The sequence below is a fragment of the Halichoerus grypus genome, chromosome 5 (assembly GCF_964656455.1).
Source record: "Halichoerus grypus chromosome 5, mHalGry1.hap1.1, whole genome shotgun sequence".
In the NCBI taxonomy this organism is placed as follows: Eukaryota; Metazoa; Chordata; class Mammalia; order Carnivora; family Phocidae; genus Halichoerus; species Halichoerus grypus.
In genome coordinates, this window is record NC_135716.1 from 133,983,780 (window position 1) to 134,001,220 (window position 17,441).

General features: G+C 39.4%; 1 protein-coding gene across 19 annotated transcripts in view; it reads right to left on the reverse strand.

Annotated features, from left to right (window-relative positions):
- Nucleotides 1-17,441, reverse strand: part of SGIP1 (SH3GL interacting endocytic adaptor 1) — a 199,838-nt gene that overhangs the window by 16,376 nt on the left and 166,021 nt on the right. For all 19 annotated transcript variants that reach the window (XM_078072985.1, XM_078072973.1, XM_078072976.1 and 16 more), the window contains 2 exons: nt 10,873-10,984; nt 2,741-2,896 (listed from right to left, as the gene is read on the reverse strand). In XM_078072985.1, coding sequence (XP_077929111.1) covers nt 2,741-2,896; nt 10,873-10,984 — 268 coding nt within the window. The remainder of the gene's footprint in view (nt 1-2,740; nt 2,897-10,872; nt 10,985-17,441) is intronic.

The window sequence follows — 17,441 nt, forward strand, 5'->3', positions numbered from 1 at the left end:
AACTGAGAATAATACTTGATTGTGTTGCCTTTTAAAAACTCAGGACAGTAGCAGTGATGGTGGAACCATCCTGCGTAACAAACCCTCAGAGATTCCATGACTGTGCTTACCAGTCACAGTCCTGACACAATAATCAAATATTTAGAGTTTATAAGGTCCAAATGAATGAGGAGTGTTTGTTTTTGTTTTTTTGTCTTAGCAAATAATAATGTAAGGGTCTATATAGTGTTTTGTCAGACAAAAACATACTCAGAGTGTGATTTAATTCAATTCATAGGACTGATATATTAATATAAATATAAAACTCTTGCAAATATGCCTAAAATCTTGGCCACGTAACTACCTGAAGATGCAACAAAAACTGTGACATTAGTCTTATTAATAAACAAACCAGTGAGATGGTGGCACATAATCCCTAATTTCAGATGGAGGAATCTTGAAAAATAAAAATAACTGGTTCAACTGGGTGTTGTATATTAAGTGGTGAATCACTAAATTCTACATCTGAGGTTAATATTACACTCCATGTTAACTAACTGGAATTTAAATAAAAACTTGAAAAAAATTAACTGGCTCAATGTGCACATCAAAAGCAGGGAGGGAAACTTGAAATAAGAAGTTGCTGATTTCTAATCTTGATTTTTTTATGTTTATTTTTCATTTAATGGGTGACCATTTCCTTCCATACTTTTTTTTTATTATTATGTTATGTTAATCACCATACATTACATCATTAGTTTTTGATGTAGTGTTCCATGATTCATTGTTTGTGTATAACAGCCAGTTATACTTTTAAACCTGGAATCAAGTTTTCTAGTTAAACCATGGCAATGACCAAAGAGGGGAAGGTGATCTTCGTAAACACCTGAAAGACCTGTGACTGTTTTGTCACCACTGGAATGAAAAAGTCTCACTCAGTGAAGAAAGTGACTATGTTGGTCCTTCAATTCTAAATACCAACAAACTTTAGTCATTTCTTTTTTCTTTTCTTTCTTTTTTTTTTAGAGAGAGAGTGCGTGCGTACATGTGTGCATGCGTGAATGGGTGGGGGGGACACCAGGGGAGGAGAGGCAGAGGGAGAGAGAGAATCTTAAGCAGGCTCCACACAGGAAGCCTGCTTTCTCACAACCCTGAGATCATGACATGACTCAAAACCAAGAGTCAGTGGCTTAACCAACTGAGCCACCCAGGCGCCCCAACCTTTAGTTATTTCTACATAAATATCCAGCTTGACTAAATTCTTTAAATCATATTTGAGTTGTTCATTCATTCAACAAATGTTAGTTAAGTCTTTACTGGATGCCAGGCGCAGTGGAAGATATCGAGGATGTGATGGTGATCTAAGAGCTGTGTTCCATTCCCTCATGGATTTTACAGTCTAGTGGGGGACATGGACAAATGAAGAAACAGAAATAAATATATAATTATTAATTCTAGCAAGGGACAAAGGGGAAGAATAGGGTACCTTGAGAGAGAATAATAAGAGGACATATTTAGTTTGGGGCTGGGGGCTGGGGGTGGAGAGGGAAGTGGAATAGTCAGGGGAGGCCAAGCAGAGCTGAGATCTGAAGGGTGAGTCAAGGTCAAGGTGCAGAGGGGTAGGAATAGTATTGGAGGCAGAGGAAGCAAGCACACAAATTCCTGACGTGGGAAAGGACTCCGCCTGTTCTTAAGACTGTCAGGTCTGGCTGGACCTACAAGGATTCTGAGGCAGGATGGTGGGAGCTGATAACAGAAAAGCAGGTGAGGGTAGATGACGCAGGGCTTCAAAGACAATTGTACTAAGTTCCCATTCTGGTACAGACGCAATGTGAAGCCACCTGAGGATTATGCATGGCGATCACCTGATTCACCTCAGGAAAAGTCATTCAGCTGCTGTGTAAAATATGTAGGCATGGGGCAAGATTGGGCGCAGAAAGGGAAGGAAGAAAGCCATTTCAGTGGTCCGGGAAAATGACAGTGGTCACTTGGACAGGGGAGGTCACAGTAAAGAGAAAAACATGGCCACTTTAGAGAGAGATTTTTAAGTATAATATCAGGACCTGATGGAGAGGAAGCTGTCAAGAATGACATCTTCTGTCTCATTCATTGCCAATAATTAACTTGTATAGCTGATCATTTTTAATAGCTTCATACATGTGTATGTTTGGGTGAATCTGCACGTATGTAGGTATGATAAAGACATCATGTTCAGATGTAATAGTAGAAAATGTGAAAAAGTATATTTATACAAACCAACTCACATAAGCTTCTTTGAATATATGTAAAGTTCCATCGAAACAATTACCATGACCATGAAATTATATTTCGCAAAAAAGACTTTCAAGCTCATGTGAAGAATAGCTCAGGGTTCACATATCATTTGATTTTAAAAGATGCTACTACAACAAATGGATTTCATTCCTTTTATTGGGCTGATTTCCCACCATCCTTATCCACTGTTTACTGATGGTCAGTAAAACAGACCATGAATAAACTGTCACTAATACAGATTCTATTACCCTAAATGTCTCTTTAGCCACTTGAGATAGTTGGCCATTAGAATACATGTAAGCATCTGCACACGAGCACCCACTGAAGACTTAGACAGGTGGCAAAAGCTCTGGGTTGAATCTACAAACATATCGGAGTAGCGGTAATTTCTCTACCGGGATACATTCTTGTTAAGGTATATCCCTCATGTAAGTATCCAGTGCTAAGCTATGCACATCTCTAAAGAAATTGTGCAAAATATATTTACCAGCAGAGAAGTTGGGGATTTGGCAGGACGTGTTCTAACCTGCTGAAATTTATCACCCGAAAAGTCAGAGCCGCTGGTGATGGGTTGTTGGCAAAGTGTCTGGTGATGCCCGCAGGAAAGGACAGAACCATTTCTCCAGTAATCTTCACGATACACCTGGCATATCAGAACACAGGAGAGGAAGGGAGAGAGGGAACCCAGGTCAATATGCTGTGAATCAAAACAGTTGTGAGAAAGAAATGATTTATGTAACAATATTACACGGCAGGAGAGACCAAAGGTAAGCTCTTACAATTCCACTGTCAACTACTAAATCGGTTCTAAGACCCGAGAATGCAAGGTTTGTGTTACCACGTATCCAAAAGAGTGGTCATTTGCTGAATGTGTTTTTGAACTGTCAGAAGAAAAATGCAGCTTTTGTCTTTCTGTAGATAAGTCTGTATGTTCACCTCACAGATAGAATCATCTGTTCTGATGGTTCTCTGTCTCTTCGATTTCTGAATCTTCGGCAGCATATTTTAAGATATTAAATCAATTGCACAATGTCATCACACAACTCACTGGGACTTATTTTAGTTCTCAGTAACATGATTGGTGCCCTGAGCATGTTCTTTTCTGTACTCGAGAGGTAAACTTGTTTCCATTCAGCTATATCTTTATCCCATGTCTATTTGGCTGAAATTGTAAAAATCAGTCATATAAGTTAGCACAATAGGATGATAATTTGGAAGGAAGAATAATCCTCTTTCAAAAAGGACTTTATTGAGGCATAAATGACATAAAAAAATGGCACTCATTTATAGTGTAAAATTCCATAATTTTTGATATCTTATACACCTGTGAAGCCATCATGCAATCAAGTTACTGAACGTACCCAGCATCCCTAAAAGTTGTCTCCTGCATTTCTGTGACCCCTCTCTCCTGCTCTTCTCCATCCTTCCACTCCCTATCCCTAAGCAATTGCTAATATGCTTTCTGACATGACATATTAATTTGCACATTCTAGAATTTCATGTAAACAGAATCATAAAGTATGTGATTTTTTTTTTTGATCTGGCTTCTTCTACTCTGTAATTATTTTGAGATTCATCCGTGTAGTGTGCACATCAGTAGTTCAGGGCTTTATTGCTGCATAGCATATGGTTATACCACAGTCTTTTTTCTTTTTGATCCTTTCATTGGTTGACATTTGGATTTTTTCCAGCTTTTGAGTATTACAAGTAAAGCTGTGATGAATATTTTTCTACAAGTCTTCGTATGGACATAGGCTCTCATTTCTCTTGGTAAATGATATAGGAGTGGAATCCCTAGATCACACTGAAATCAAGTAGTATTAATCCACCAACTTTGTTCTTTTTCAAAATTGTTTTGGCTATTGTAGGTCCTTTGCACTTTCATTTCAAATTCATAATCACTGTGTCAGTTTCTACATGAAATCAATGTAGGTCCAATTCACCCTTTATTGCCTGCACAGAGCGAATTATTATTGGGCCCTTTAGAGACTTTTTCTTTGCCAACAGGCACTATGTTAAATTTTGTCAGTAGAGGGCGCTGAAAAGACATTGCAGGAGGAAGAGAGTTTTTTTCCTTCCTGGTTGCACGGTGCTTGCTAGGCAGACTCCTGCAGTAGTTAGGGCATATCTCGCGCCAGGCTCTTGCAGTGCAGGAGGCCTGTGTGTGACCTCCGTGGTGCAGGGGGCATCCCCAGTGTGTGGGTATTCCTGCCCATGTGGCTTGGATAGTGCCCGGGGGCACAGGCAGCTTCCCTAGCATCTGCCTCCTGGAGTACATGTGTCTGGGCTGTCCCAGTGCCCAGATCCTGCAATGCAAGTGGGTTCTCCAGCTCAGCCTCCTGTCATGTGCACAATAGCCAAAACAAGAACTTCTATAACTTTAAGTTCAGGAGTGTACACTCTAGGGAACTTGGGGTTCATAGATGGAAACTCTGCTCACATCTGAGTATAGGGAACTCTATTTGTCCCGTAGTCACCTCGTATGGCTGTGTAACGGTGATTAATGAGATACGTGTGGCTCAGGGGAGATGGCCCTTGGAACATATTTAAAATAGCTTATGTGAAGAACCGCTATAGCCTTGTACATATAAGGCTGGGGTTGAGGTAGAGGTGGGGGGCAGGTGAGCTTCCTAAAGTTGCCGTGTCGTCCCCCCCCCCCCCGCCCGCCCACCCCTCATTCAGATATTATCATCCGTAACTCTGCACTGCTCTGGATGAAAATTCTGGTTTCTGGAAGTTTGCACTTCCATCTCTTCTGGAGAATACTGCTGATCTCCCAGCTGGGGTGCCAATTCTGCTGTCTTCCTTCTCTTTTAGATACATAAACCATGCTTTATTTACTGGTGCTGAGCCCAGACTTCCCCTTAAACCGAGTCTACTCTTGATGTTTTTCAATATGTGGACGTGCAGGATATGATTCACAACTCTAGAAGACAACAGTAATTAGTCAGAGCACTTGTTAGATCAGACTTCAGCATCTACCCTCACTCGGTGTGTTGTCAGCAGCAGCGGCTCAAATGTTCTCTAATGGGTAAAGAATCGCTCAGTTGCTTTGCCAGGTTGCTCAAAATGAGATCTAAGTGGTGTCTTGGTGGGGGATAAAGTTTCTCTTTTGAAAACTAGTCAGTGAGGGGAGGGAGTGTTTATTAAGTCAGTAACCGTTTATTGACTCCTAATTGTATAATTTTTGTTTGTTTTGAGTGGGGAAGCCATTTTAAAATGAGCAAAACAGCCCCTTTCTTCAAAGGGCTTACAGTGTTGGGCGACTGCTGAGAGAAGTAGTCAATACAAACCAACATAAAGCACCGAGTTTCTTCATTTATATTACATTTCTGGATTGCATCTCAGCTGTCACAGGCAAAATTTACTGATTTATTGATTCACCCAGTAGCTATTTATGGATCTGAAATTTTCTATACAAAAATGAATATTTCCAGCACATATTCACTAAAGGAAAATCCTTGTTTAATGATTGTTCCTATCAGTATGCAACGTGGCTACATTTCATCTGTGTTTGAATTACTGAAATCTAAAATCCAGCAATTTGGAGATATTAACAAACTCATGTTACGAATAAAATTTGAAATCATGTGAATCCCAACAAATGAAACACTTGTCAAGAATGGCAAAATTTCGGGCGCCTGGGTGGCTCAGTCGTTAAGCGTCTGCCTTCGGCTCAGGTCATGATCCCAGGGTCCTGGGATCGAGCCCCGCATCGGGCTCCCTGCTCCGTGGGAAGCCTGCTTCTCCCTCTCCCACTCCCCCTGCTTGTGTTCCCTCTCTTGCTGCGTCTCTCTCTGTCAAATAAATAAATAAAATCTTTAAAAAAGAAGAGTGGCAAAATTTCAAAGTCACCTGGCTAAGTGACTCATAAACTGGGTTCTCCCCATGGCCACGGGCACTACCACATTAGCCAATCGACAGACATGCTGGCCAATTTTGGTCAGGAAAGGTGTGAATCTGATATATGTGAGGTCATCGGAAGTACATCCTGACATGAATGTGACTTCTGTGTACTGCTGTGATAAGTAAGCCCACGGTCTTCTTTTCAAGTGTACGTACCCCTGAGCAGACGCAGCTTCCCTTCCTTTACTTACAACCCCCTTTCATTGGCTCAGGTCCTAGGCAAACTTCTTTTCAGGTTTCAAGACTCAGTTCAAAGGCAGGCCTTTCTGAAACCTTCCTTAATATTCTCTTTATTCAGCCTTCCTTACTTCTTCCTTTCTCTAAGTTCATTGGACAGAGGTACAGATTTTTTTTAAACTGTTTCATCGCTTCTTACACATATCTGACCCACTATTGTGAAGGCAAGTGCTGTGTCTTGGGTTCTAGAAAGGCAAATGTGCATGACACAGAACATAGTGCAGAGTAGGAACTCAATAAAATGTCAAAATAAGTTCACACATGGAACAATTATACATAGGGTGACTATACAATGTACCAGGTATTACGTAACGCCCTGGAATGGGCAGTGAGAAACAGGACAAAATGTGGTCTTTGCCCAAACTTCCAGTTTCATTGGGGAGACAGACACTTGAATAAATAATTGAAATGTGATGATAAGGAAAGGATAGAAAATAGCTAAGAGACGTAATTTTTCCAGGGGAGTAAAGAATTAATCCCTAGCACCAGGGTTGTTCAAATAGGAGCAAATAACGGGAGATGTATTCCCCAGCCAACAGCAGAAGTTAAGGACTTCTCTGCCAATGAGCAACCGAGAAAGTCTCAGGTGTCAAAATGCCTCCTACAGGTGTCAATACTCAGAGAAAGAGTGTAACTATACTTGAATGGATTACATAGCATAGCATATAACAATATAAATAACATAGTATATATATTTCAGTTTCCAGTGTATGGTCTGAAAGCAAATGGGGAAGGCTTTGGGTGCAGGATGAGAAGGAACCACAGGCAAAAGCAGATCCACATGGTTTTTCTGTATCATTTCTCTATGTGGTGCTGTGTTTGACTTTATCCTCCCCCTCCCCCACTCACACTGTGATAGAATTTTTGAACTTGAGATGTTTCCTTGAAAGTGAATAACAAAGGAACGGCAATTAAAATGATTCACTGCCTGGAGCTGAAATTAAATTTAGAAGAATGTCACCTCATGATCTGTTCATAAATTTCAGATCTCATAATTTCAATGAAATTTACTGAATCTCCTGTCTACCAATATGCAATACATACTGCAACTACTTACGGCGATATAATTGAACACAGACTCAGTATATGCAGTCATCTCAAGTCAAAGACTCAGTTCATTTGGAAGGGCATAAGAAAACACCAGTATTAATTTGGCTCAAGTGCCACATTGCTGGAATGCCAAGGTCATGGATACCAGGCTCCCAGGTGCACACCTGGCCACACTGGGGAAACTGAAACAGGGCGAAGAACCCAGCTGGTCTAGGCACAGACCCACAAAGTGACTGGTAGGTTGCTATGCCACTCCTTTGGATTTAAAGAAGATTATTATTAAAAGCTTCTTAACTCCCCTTGCACCATAACTACACCTCTCCTACAGTGGGCTATGTATTATGTTTATGCACAAGTCTTATTTTCACCGATATAAGCCCTGTCTAGCACAATGGCAGGCACATAACTGTCATTCTGTAAGTGTTAGGAGAGTAATTCAACTCAACTCGTTCAGCAATTACGCCAGGTCCTGCTTTAGATGCTGAGCATGTAAGAACGAAGAAAATGCTCAAAGTCCCAGTTCTCATGGATTTTACATTCTAGTGGGGAAAGAGACAGACAGTGGACACTGAAAACATGCAACATGTTAATTAGAGAGAAGGGCGATGGGGAGGGAGAAAGTGCCGACAGCGGCTGGGGAGAAGTGTTGCTATTTGCACAGGATGGACAGGGAAGGTCTCTGGTACATCTGCTGAAGAATCCTGAAAGAGGTGAGGGGGCAGGTAACTCAGATAGCTGGAGCAGATTTCAGCCAGGCTGAAAGAGCAACAAATGCTAAGACCCTGAGATGCAGATAGGGTTGGCCTAATGGCAATATATGAAGCCAGTGTGGCTAGAGTGGAGTAAATAAGGACACCAGTGATGCAGACAAGATCAGAGAGGTGGGAGCTGGAAGGGGAGAAAGGTCTTGAAGGACAGATAATGGAGAGCCTCATAGACCATTATAAAGCATTATCGTTTTACTTTGGACAGGATAGGAAGATATAGAGCAGAAGAGTGATATATTGAGAATAGATTTTAGGGGTCAAAAGTGGAAGTACTCTGACTACCAATTAGGTCTCTGAATAAATGAATTAATGAAAGCCAGTTAGTAAGCAGACAAAAAAAGAGCTTATTTCTTGTGTGATTCCCAGTGTTTTTCATGCTGGTATAGACACCTTTCCACACTCCTGACTACTCTGATTTTTTTTTTTTTTTGGAAAGAGAGTTTGGGGGGAGGGGCAGAGGGAGAGGGAGAGAGAGAATCTTAAGCAGGCTCCATGCTCAGTGTAGAGCCGGAAATGGGGCTCAATCTCATGACCCTGAGGTCATGCCCTGAGCTGAAATCAAGAGTCAGAAGCTTAACCGACTGAGCCATCAAGGTGCCCCCCTGACTACGCTTATTCTTTAAAGGTGTGTTTCTACCTGCCTTTGTCAATTCCAGTCAGCCTGAGCTTTAAAGGTACAGGTAGGCCAGTCAATAATAAGTAATACTTAGAACTGGTATTATAGAAAGTTATGCAAATTCTTTGTTTGAAAAAAAGTCTATAGAACAAACATGTGTATGTGTATATGAAGTGTATATACAACTTACTCACATGGTGCCTACTTGCTCTAACGGTTCAAATGCATACTCTGTATGAGGCAGCTTTTAATTCCTATTGATATGTGGATGTGGCAAATTACCTTCCTGCTTTGAAGATGAAAGAGAAAAGACATAGGAGAAACCAGGGTGCGACAGACTGAATGTTTGTGTCCTTCCAAAATGTATATGCTGAAATCTAATTTCCAGTATGATGGTGTTTGAAGGTGGGCCGTTGCAAGGTGATTAGGTTATGAGGGTAGGACCCTCATAAATGAGACCAGTGCCTTTATAAAAGCGACCCTGAAGAGCTCCCTACTACGCCCCCCCCACACCCTCCCATTTAAGGTTGCTGTGAACCAGGAGCCTGCCTCTGGTCAGATACTGAATCTGCCAGAGCCTTGATCTTGGACTTCCCAGCCTCAAGAACTATGAGAAATAAATTTCTGTGGTTTAGAAGCGACTCAACCTATAGTATTCTGTTACAGCATCTCAAATGGACTAAAACACACCGGAGTCCATAGTTTTGGTTTGTCTACAATAGTTCGGGCTTAGAATAAAATCTAAATGTTGTAAAAAGGGACATGACATTTAGGGAGGTTGATAGATCCCACTGTCTCTCAATAGGGCACTTAAAGGTGGAGTTACTAGTCATATTTCCCAGCATAATACTGTTAGATTTAGGCTTATAAAAACTAGTGTTTCTGAAATGTAAAGAGGATTTCACACTTAATCACAAAAATTCTCACTTAAAATATATGTGGAAATCCAAGTTCTAATTATACTTAATTATCACTCTTTAAAAAATTTTCATAAAATGGTCTACTGTTCTATGTGAACATTTTCTAATTCTCATTTCCATGGATACTAAGGTCTTCTAAGCCCTCTTCCTTGTAAGTAAAAAATAAAAAGCAATTCTCTCCTCACTTAGGTTTGTCCTTTGTTTATCCATCACATTCAGGTCTGGAATTGTGTTAATGACACACATGAAAGCCAGTTTGACTTTGGTGTTTTGTTTTCAGTGTAGACTAATAATCACTCTTAATTTTTTTTTTTTTTTTTGGATCATAAACGTCTTTGTGAAATTGATGGATGTTATAGACCCTCTCTATGGACAAATGTACATATGCACACACACCAAGATATGCAGTATAATTTCAGGGAATCTATAAACTTCCTGAACTCTATCCAGAGAAATCCTTACAGGAAAGCAAAATATTTAATCATATTACATATGCATTCAGGTCAATTTCACTGTCACTGTGTACTGAAATAAGTGAAATCAGGCTCAGTAAATAAGGAGTGGTGCATTTTTCTCTAGAGTTTTTACTTTGCTGTGATTATAATTTTTTTGGCCAGTTTTTCCTTAGTTAGTAAGCGTAACATATAACTTGTCTTCTTACTAATCTCTGTGTTATGAAATGTGTGTTTTTCCAGATTCTCATTCCAGTGTACCATTTCTCAGTTTATATGTGAGTGATTCCCATCCAGCAAAGACTAAGACAATAAAGACATGATCTATACATTTACTTTTATGAGATAATAAATTTTTTTGCTGTCGACGGAATTGGGTTAGGATTTTCTGTAAACTTGCAATCAAAACTGAACCAGAGATTTCTAGGGAGCAAGATATTAGATTATCAGTCCTTTTGGCACATTTTTTTAAAAAGCAGTGAATTAATAGTTCTAATTTAAAATTTCTCCTCCATTCTATGTATGCCACCTGTTATTGTTAACCGAATTTTTGTTTGTTTGGTTGGTTCATTTTAGGATAAAGAATGAAATAGTTATATTTAGGGTGCCCCCTTCCCCCCACTGAATAGGCTAGAGTTTGGAGAATACAGTGGATGAAGCCCCAGGCTTACTTGCTTGGATCTGCTCCTTTGAAGTAGGCATTGACCGTTTCTGTAAATGCTGCTGCAACAGGGAGGGTGTCCTGGGCTCCCATGGTTAGGGGGCTGGGTCCCCTGGAAGAACCTGCACGAAATGAAAAACTTTCATTTATTATGGACATAAGAGACATATTAGTATATGTGGAACTTAAAGCCCATTTAAAAAAGGATTAAAGGATGAAATCTATTACTGAAAAAACAAAATGTGCTAAGAACCACATGTGTGTATTCAACATAGAGCTCAAGTATTTAAAAGGAAATATTTGGCTGGTTTACACACAAACACACTTGAAATTAATTCAATTACATATTTTTCTAAGAAAAAAAATCCAAGCAGAAGAATAAAGTCATAGGGGGTTTTCAATGTTTTACAGAAAGCATAAGGCAGTATTTGAATGACAGTTTGTACAGCAGGTAGTAAATAAAGAAAATTATTAGCTTCCTATTTGAGCACTCACCCTACACTCAAAACTTTTTTTGTTTCTTTAATTTATTTATTTATTTTTTTTTTTTTAAAGATTTTTTTTTATTTATTTATTTGAGAGAGAGAATGACAGAGAGAGCACATGAGAGGGGGAGGGTCAGAGGGAGAAGCAGACTCCCCGCTGAGCAGGGAGCCCGATGCAGGACTCATCCAGGGACTCCAGGATCATGACCTGAGCCGAAGGCAGTCGCTTAACCAACTGAGCCCCCCAGGCGCCCTGTTTCTTTAATTTAAAGAGACAATGGCCATGGGGTACCATGTCACACATTGTCCTTTTCTGGATTATTTCTGTTTCGAAAAGCTCAATTGCCTTCAGATCAAGTAGGCTCAAGTTTACATGTCCAAAAACATACACAACATAACATACACCGTGACTTAGCGCAGACACACAAGTACATCAGTTCGTAGTCTAAACAATAACAGCAACACTCCTGTTTATTGAACACCTGCTACACGCCAGGTTCTGCGCTAGAGGGCTTCCAAGAATTATCTCATTCAAACCCCACCTCAGTCCTTTAGGATAACCATTATGATTTCCATTCTACGGAAGAGAAAACTGAAGTTCAAAGAGATAAGGGACTCACCCAAGATAACAGGTAAGTGGCAAAGCTAAAATTCAAAGCTAGATTTGCTGCCCTATAAAGCTCGTGTTTTCCCCATTATATCATACAGTTTGTCTAAATGAAACATTCTCTTTTATGGTTTTGATATAACTTGAGGTTTCTGAAAGGAGCAAAATTTAGGATTGTTGTCTTTGCTGTTCATCTCTAGACATGGTACTAGACAGTAAAGTTTTAGTAATGACAAGTATTTAATTATGTTGTGGCTCACTGCTTCTCCTTCCTATCAAACAAAGCACATTTACTCTTCCCCACCCCAGAGCAGCCTACGTATTATGCTTTTTTTCTTTTGCCTTTGGTAACTTCTGTACTCTTCTCCAGCCATTAAAAAATCTACCCTTTGTGTATCTCCCTCCTCAATAAAGTTTTCTTTGGTAATTCTCATTCATGCAGGTCTCTTCTTTAACTGCCTTCCCTTGGCTTTCAGTATTTTGGACTTGGTAATTGATTATTAACAAATACATACTTACTATCTACTATGTATAAGGCACTATGGTAGTTTCAAAGTTAAGTTAAACACAACCAAAAAGTTTGAAGTTAAATTAAACATAATCCCTGTCCTCAAGGAGCTGCAGTTCTGTGTGCTAATATCATCATTGTCAGTATAATGTAATACAAATCTATGGATGCTTTTTGAAGCAGCGTGCACACGTATACGGCATTCAAATAATTTGAAATAGTGCTTGGAGGTCCTAAAACTGAGGTTAAGAGCACCATCTCTAGAAGATGGGAGGCCTCTGAAGTATTTGAAATAGGGAAGTTATGATGGGGCTTGAGTTTAAATTGCTCTAGAGATAGCATGGCAGATAATTTAGGGACAAGGACAATAATGTAGATGAAGAGATCTCTTAGAAAGAAAAAAGGTAAAATTAGCAAGAAATGCAGATGTTAGCAGATGAAGGGAATGTCATAGACATATTATTTTTCAGTTTTGCAAGGCATTTAATAGTTTTCCATGCTATTCTTGTGAATAAAATTGTGAAAGTCAGGTGGAAAACAGTCTTGCCAAGTGAATTGACTATTAGATGAATCACAATATCCAATGAGCATGAATGAGTGGTTTGACGTCTATTGTGAAGGAAGTCTCTCGTGGAATACCCTAGAGTTCTATCCTTAGTCTGGGCCTTGGATAAAACTGGGAAAGATGCTTAGAAATGACACACTGTAGTGGCCAAGAGCACGGGATCTGTCATTAGACATACTTGGGATTGAGTTTTGTTTCTAACACTTGTTATTTATATGACCTTTGGCAGGGATGATATAATAACACTCACTTCGTAGGCCTGTTTTGAGGATAAAATGAGGTAAAATATTCAACACAGTGCTTGGTCCATAGTAAGCACTCATTAATTTCCCAAACAATTGTTTTGGGAAAAACTGGTTTGGTGAAAGAATATGTGAAAAAAATATTTGGGGGATGGAGTTGATCATCAACTGTCATTGCTGGGCTCCAAACGTGTCACCAGTTGAGCTACATCAGTGGATGAGTAACAGATGGATCCCCAGAAATTATGGCTTTACTGCTTTTTGTTTGCGTGCTTTGTTTTCAAGCTCATCAGATGGTAACCAGGCCACTTATCCACAAGCTAAATACCAAACTTTTCAGCGTAATGATGGGCAAGACCATCTGCAGGGCTGTGGCCTGAATGTTTGTGTCCCCCCAAATACATATGTTGTAAATCTAATGCCCCAGGTGATGGTATTAGGAGGTGGGGACTTTGGCAGGTGGTACAGTCATGAGGGTGGAGCATTAATGATTGGGATTAGTGCCCTTTTAGAAGAGGCCCCAGAGAGCTAGCTTGTCTCTTCCACCACGTGAGGACACAGCAAGACCAGCAATCTGCAACCTGGAGGAGGGCTTTCTCCAGGACCCAACCATTGACAACGTGATCTTGAACTTACAAACTTCCAGAACTGTGAGAAATAAATTTATGTTGTTTATAAGCCACCTGGTCTGTGATAATTTGTTACAGCGGCCAGAACGGACTAAGACATGCAGTCTGACCCATGTCTATCCTTCATGACCCACCTACCTCCATGCCCTCCAGAGACCCTTTATTCAAGCTATGTTTACCTCTGGGCATTGCAGTCCTTATTTAGATTTAATCTATAATGCTAGGAGAGGAGAAAACATCAAAACTTTACAAAGAACCCTTTTACCTTAGAGAATCCACTGTTTACAATTCTAAATTCTTCACATCCTGATACATTGCAATTAATATGCCATTTTCTTTTGTTTTACTTTTTTCATTTATTGCATAATTTTCTTTGCTGCTATCTGGTCTCCATACCATTTTTTGGCAAGTACGTATTATTTTATAGTCTCCAAATGTTGGGCCATTTCCAGGTAGCAGTTATCCTAATTCTATCTTTGTGTAAATTTGTCCTCTTTCCCTTTTTAATTATTTCCTTAAGATGTAGATTTATTACTACAAGCTGGGATGACCAAAACATAAGGCAGATAAATTTTTTATTCCTAAGAATGCCAGATTATTGCACATAAAGCTTGTACTCCATGAAAATGCTATTAGTAATGAACAAAAGCTTTTGTTCCCCTGCGGTACCTGTGGAAGTACCTGTTAACAGGATTATTGGAAAACTGGACTAAAACTAGGAGAGCCTAAGATGGTGAGAAATTTAAGCCTCATGGCCTAAGAAGACTAAGAGGGGCCTAGAAAATCATTTCGAACATCTGAAAGAACATTACCAGACAGTGACTCAAGGGACCAGAGTTCATGGCCATGGATCTGCAAGTGAATAGCTTTGTGATGACCTTGGGCAAGTCAGTTTACTTTTGTTTTTTTTTCAATCGTAAAATGAAGGCAATATATCATATAATCTCTGTTTTAGGATTCTATGATGTTAAGTTGTTTATAGGAACTGTAGGAACAATTTTCTAAGACAGAAGTAAACTGCTTTGAAAAAGTATCCCTTCATTGAAGATTTGAATGGATCCGTCAAGCATTTACTGAGCCTCTACTATGTGCAAGATAGTGGTGGGAACACCATACGTAAACCTCCAGAAAATAAGACATAAACATATGGAAAAATCTAATAGCAGTAACATATGCAAGCAAGAGCTTAATAGTTCAAGTGACTATTGAGATTATTTCACTGCAAGAATTATGAGATTATTTCACTATGAGATATTTCATTGCAAAATTAATTGCCAAATAAGCAGTATAGGGGAGGTTGTTCTGTGACTTAACAAAAGGAAATTTCAGCTCTGGAGTCATAGAGACTTGGGTGTGAATCCTGGGTGCTCCACTTACAACCTGCATGATTAAGGGCAAGCTATTTAATCGTCTGTGACTCAGTTTTGAAGTCCAGTAGGTATTTAGGTAGAAAACAGAGGGAGATGATACACAACCGCCTCACCAAGTGCTATTTTTAACATCTCTTTCTTACAGATGAGGAAGTGCTGAGAGCTTAAATAACTAGCTCATATTCAGAGAGCAAGCGACCTACACTTAGTCACTTTTTTTTTTAAAGACTTTATTTATTTATTTGAGAGAGAGAGAGCACCAACAGAGGGGGAGGGGCAGGGGGAGAGAGAGAAGCAGACTCCCTGCTGAGCAGGGAGCCACACTCAGGGCTCACCCCAGGACCCTAGGATTATGATCTGAGCCGAAGGCGGATGCCCAACTGACTGAGCCACCCAGGTGCCCCTTATTTTAGTTATTATGCTTTGCTGTTACAGTAAAGAGTCTAGGGCTGTGTCAGAGAGTGTGGACTTCAGTCTTGACCGTGCTGCTTAGTTCACATCTGACCTTGGACAGGTCAGTTATTCCAGCTGCATGCCCATTAAATGGGGACATTGATATCAGGGCTAGCAACTCTATCCAATGGTAGAGAGGGTTTGCCCTTTGAAAAGCCCAGGCGCTGTAAGAATAGCAAATTTTACCTTTTGTTCATCTGGAGTTGGAAACAGTCACTCTGAAAGCACAACTGGAAGCATGAATAGCAGGAGAGAGTGGTTTTGTTTGTTTGAAGACCGTTCCCACCCTTGCAGTTTACGAACCCAACTGCCCACTCCACCAGGCCTGCTGTAGGCGGGAGGCGAATGACCCTTATGTCCAGGAGTAAGAATGCTGGAGAGGGAACCAACAGAAAGGCTCAGAATGCATAAATGAAGAAGGAAGAAATTCCAAGAGTTGTATGAAGTAGTGGACAGTAGGAGTTGGGTTAGCTTTTTCTAAAAAAAAGTGGATTGTATTAGTTAGAATTAATAAAAAGATAATTACGTTCAATTCCATGATAATTTATAGATGATATTCTATACAATGCAGTGAGAGAGACAAATAATGTTGGAATCAGATTGAATTATGTTTGAATCCTGACTTTATCACTTACTGTGTGACCTTGAGCAGGTTACTTAACCTCTCTGGCCCAGCTTCATTGTTTTGTGAAATGGAGATGGTACCTCCTACAGATGCTATGAGAATTAAATATGATGACATAGGATGTCCTTGTTACCTGAGGATAGTCAGTATCAGAAAAAAAAAATCACTTAAAAATGAATGTATTTAAGCAGTTCCGAAAATTTTATGATATGTAGTGGCAAAAGGCTTGATTGGGACTCGAAATTGTCATAGACTAAATCTGTGAAAAAATCTTTTAACACACTACAGTTAAATAATTAGTGAGTTCTTAGAGTGAGCAAAATTGGCTTTTGTTGATATTTCGAGAAAGGGTTCACTTTTCTGATAAGACCTTGTGAGTCTTAGCTGAAGTGATGATTAATAAAGAAATGTTACTTTTTAAAAATCACAGCAGCTTCATTAGAAAAAAATTTAGGATAGGTTTGTAAGAAAAGGAGTCAATAGAAAGTTACTACATAAAAATTTTCTAGTTTTTTCTTTTTCTCTACATCTAGTTGGTTTACATAAACTAGTTGGTTTAAATGATATGAAATATATATGTGTATGTTGTATAGATGTGTTCATGTGTATGCTGCATATAAAACACTATACATAAATTATTTTGTGTATTTTTGTATATTTGTATATTTGCGTCTATTTGAGAATTTTTGGTAGCCTAATAAATGCTATAACCTAATCTAATGAATAATAATGCTGTGATGAGAGCTAAATTGAGCATGTACTTCTTATATTCTAGGGGCTTTGCTAAATGTTTCACATGTATTACCTTACTGCATCCTCATAATTTTAAGAAAAATCCTATTATCATCACTATTTTATAGATGACAAAACCAGAGGCTTATAAAAGTTTAGAACTTTCCCCATTTGCTACGCTGGCTTCTCACATCACGAGATAAGTAACATCAACTAACTTGCTGAGTGCCAGTAAAAAGGAAAAAGGGCAAACCTCATAAAAGCAAGCATCAGTATTCCTGAGTACCTGCTATGAGCGGAACACTGTCTTGTATGCTTTACACATAGCGCATCATTCAATTACCACCCAATTCCATGCCCGGT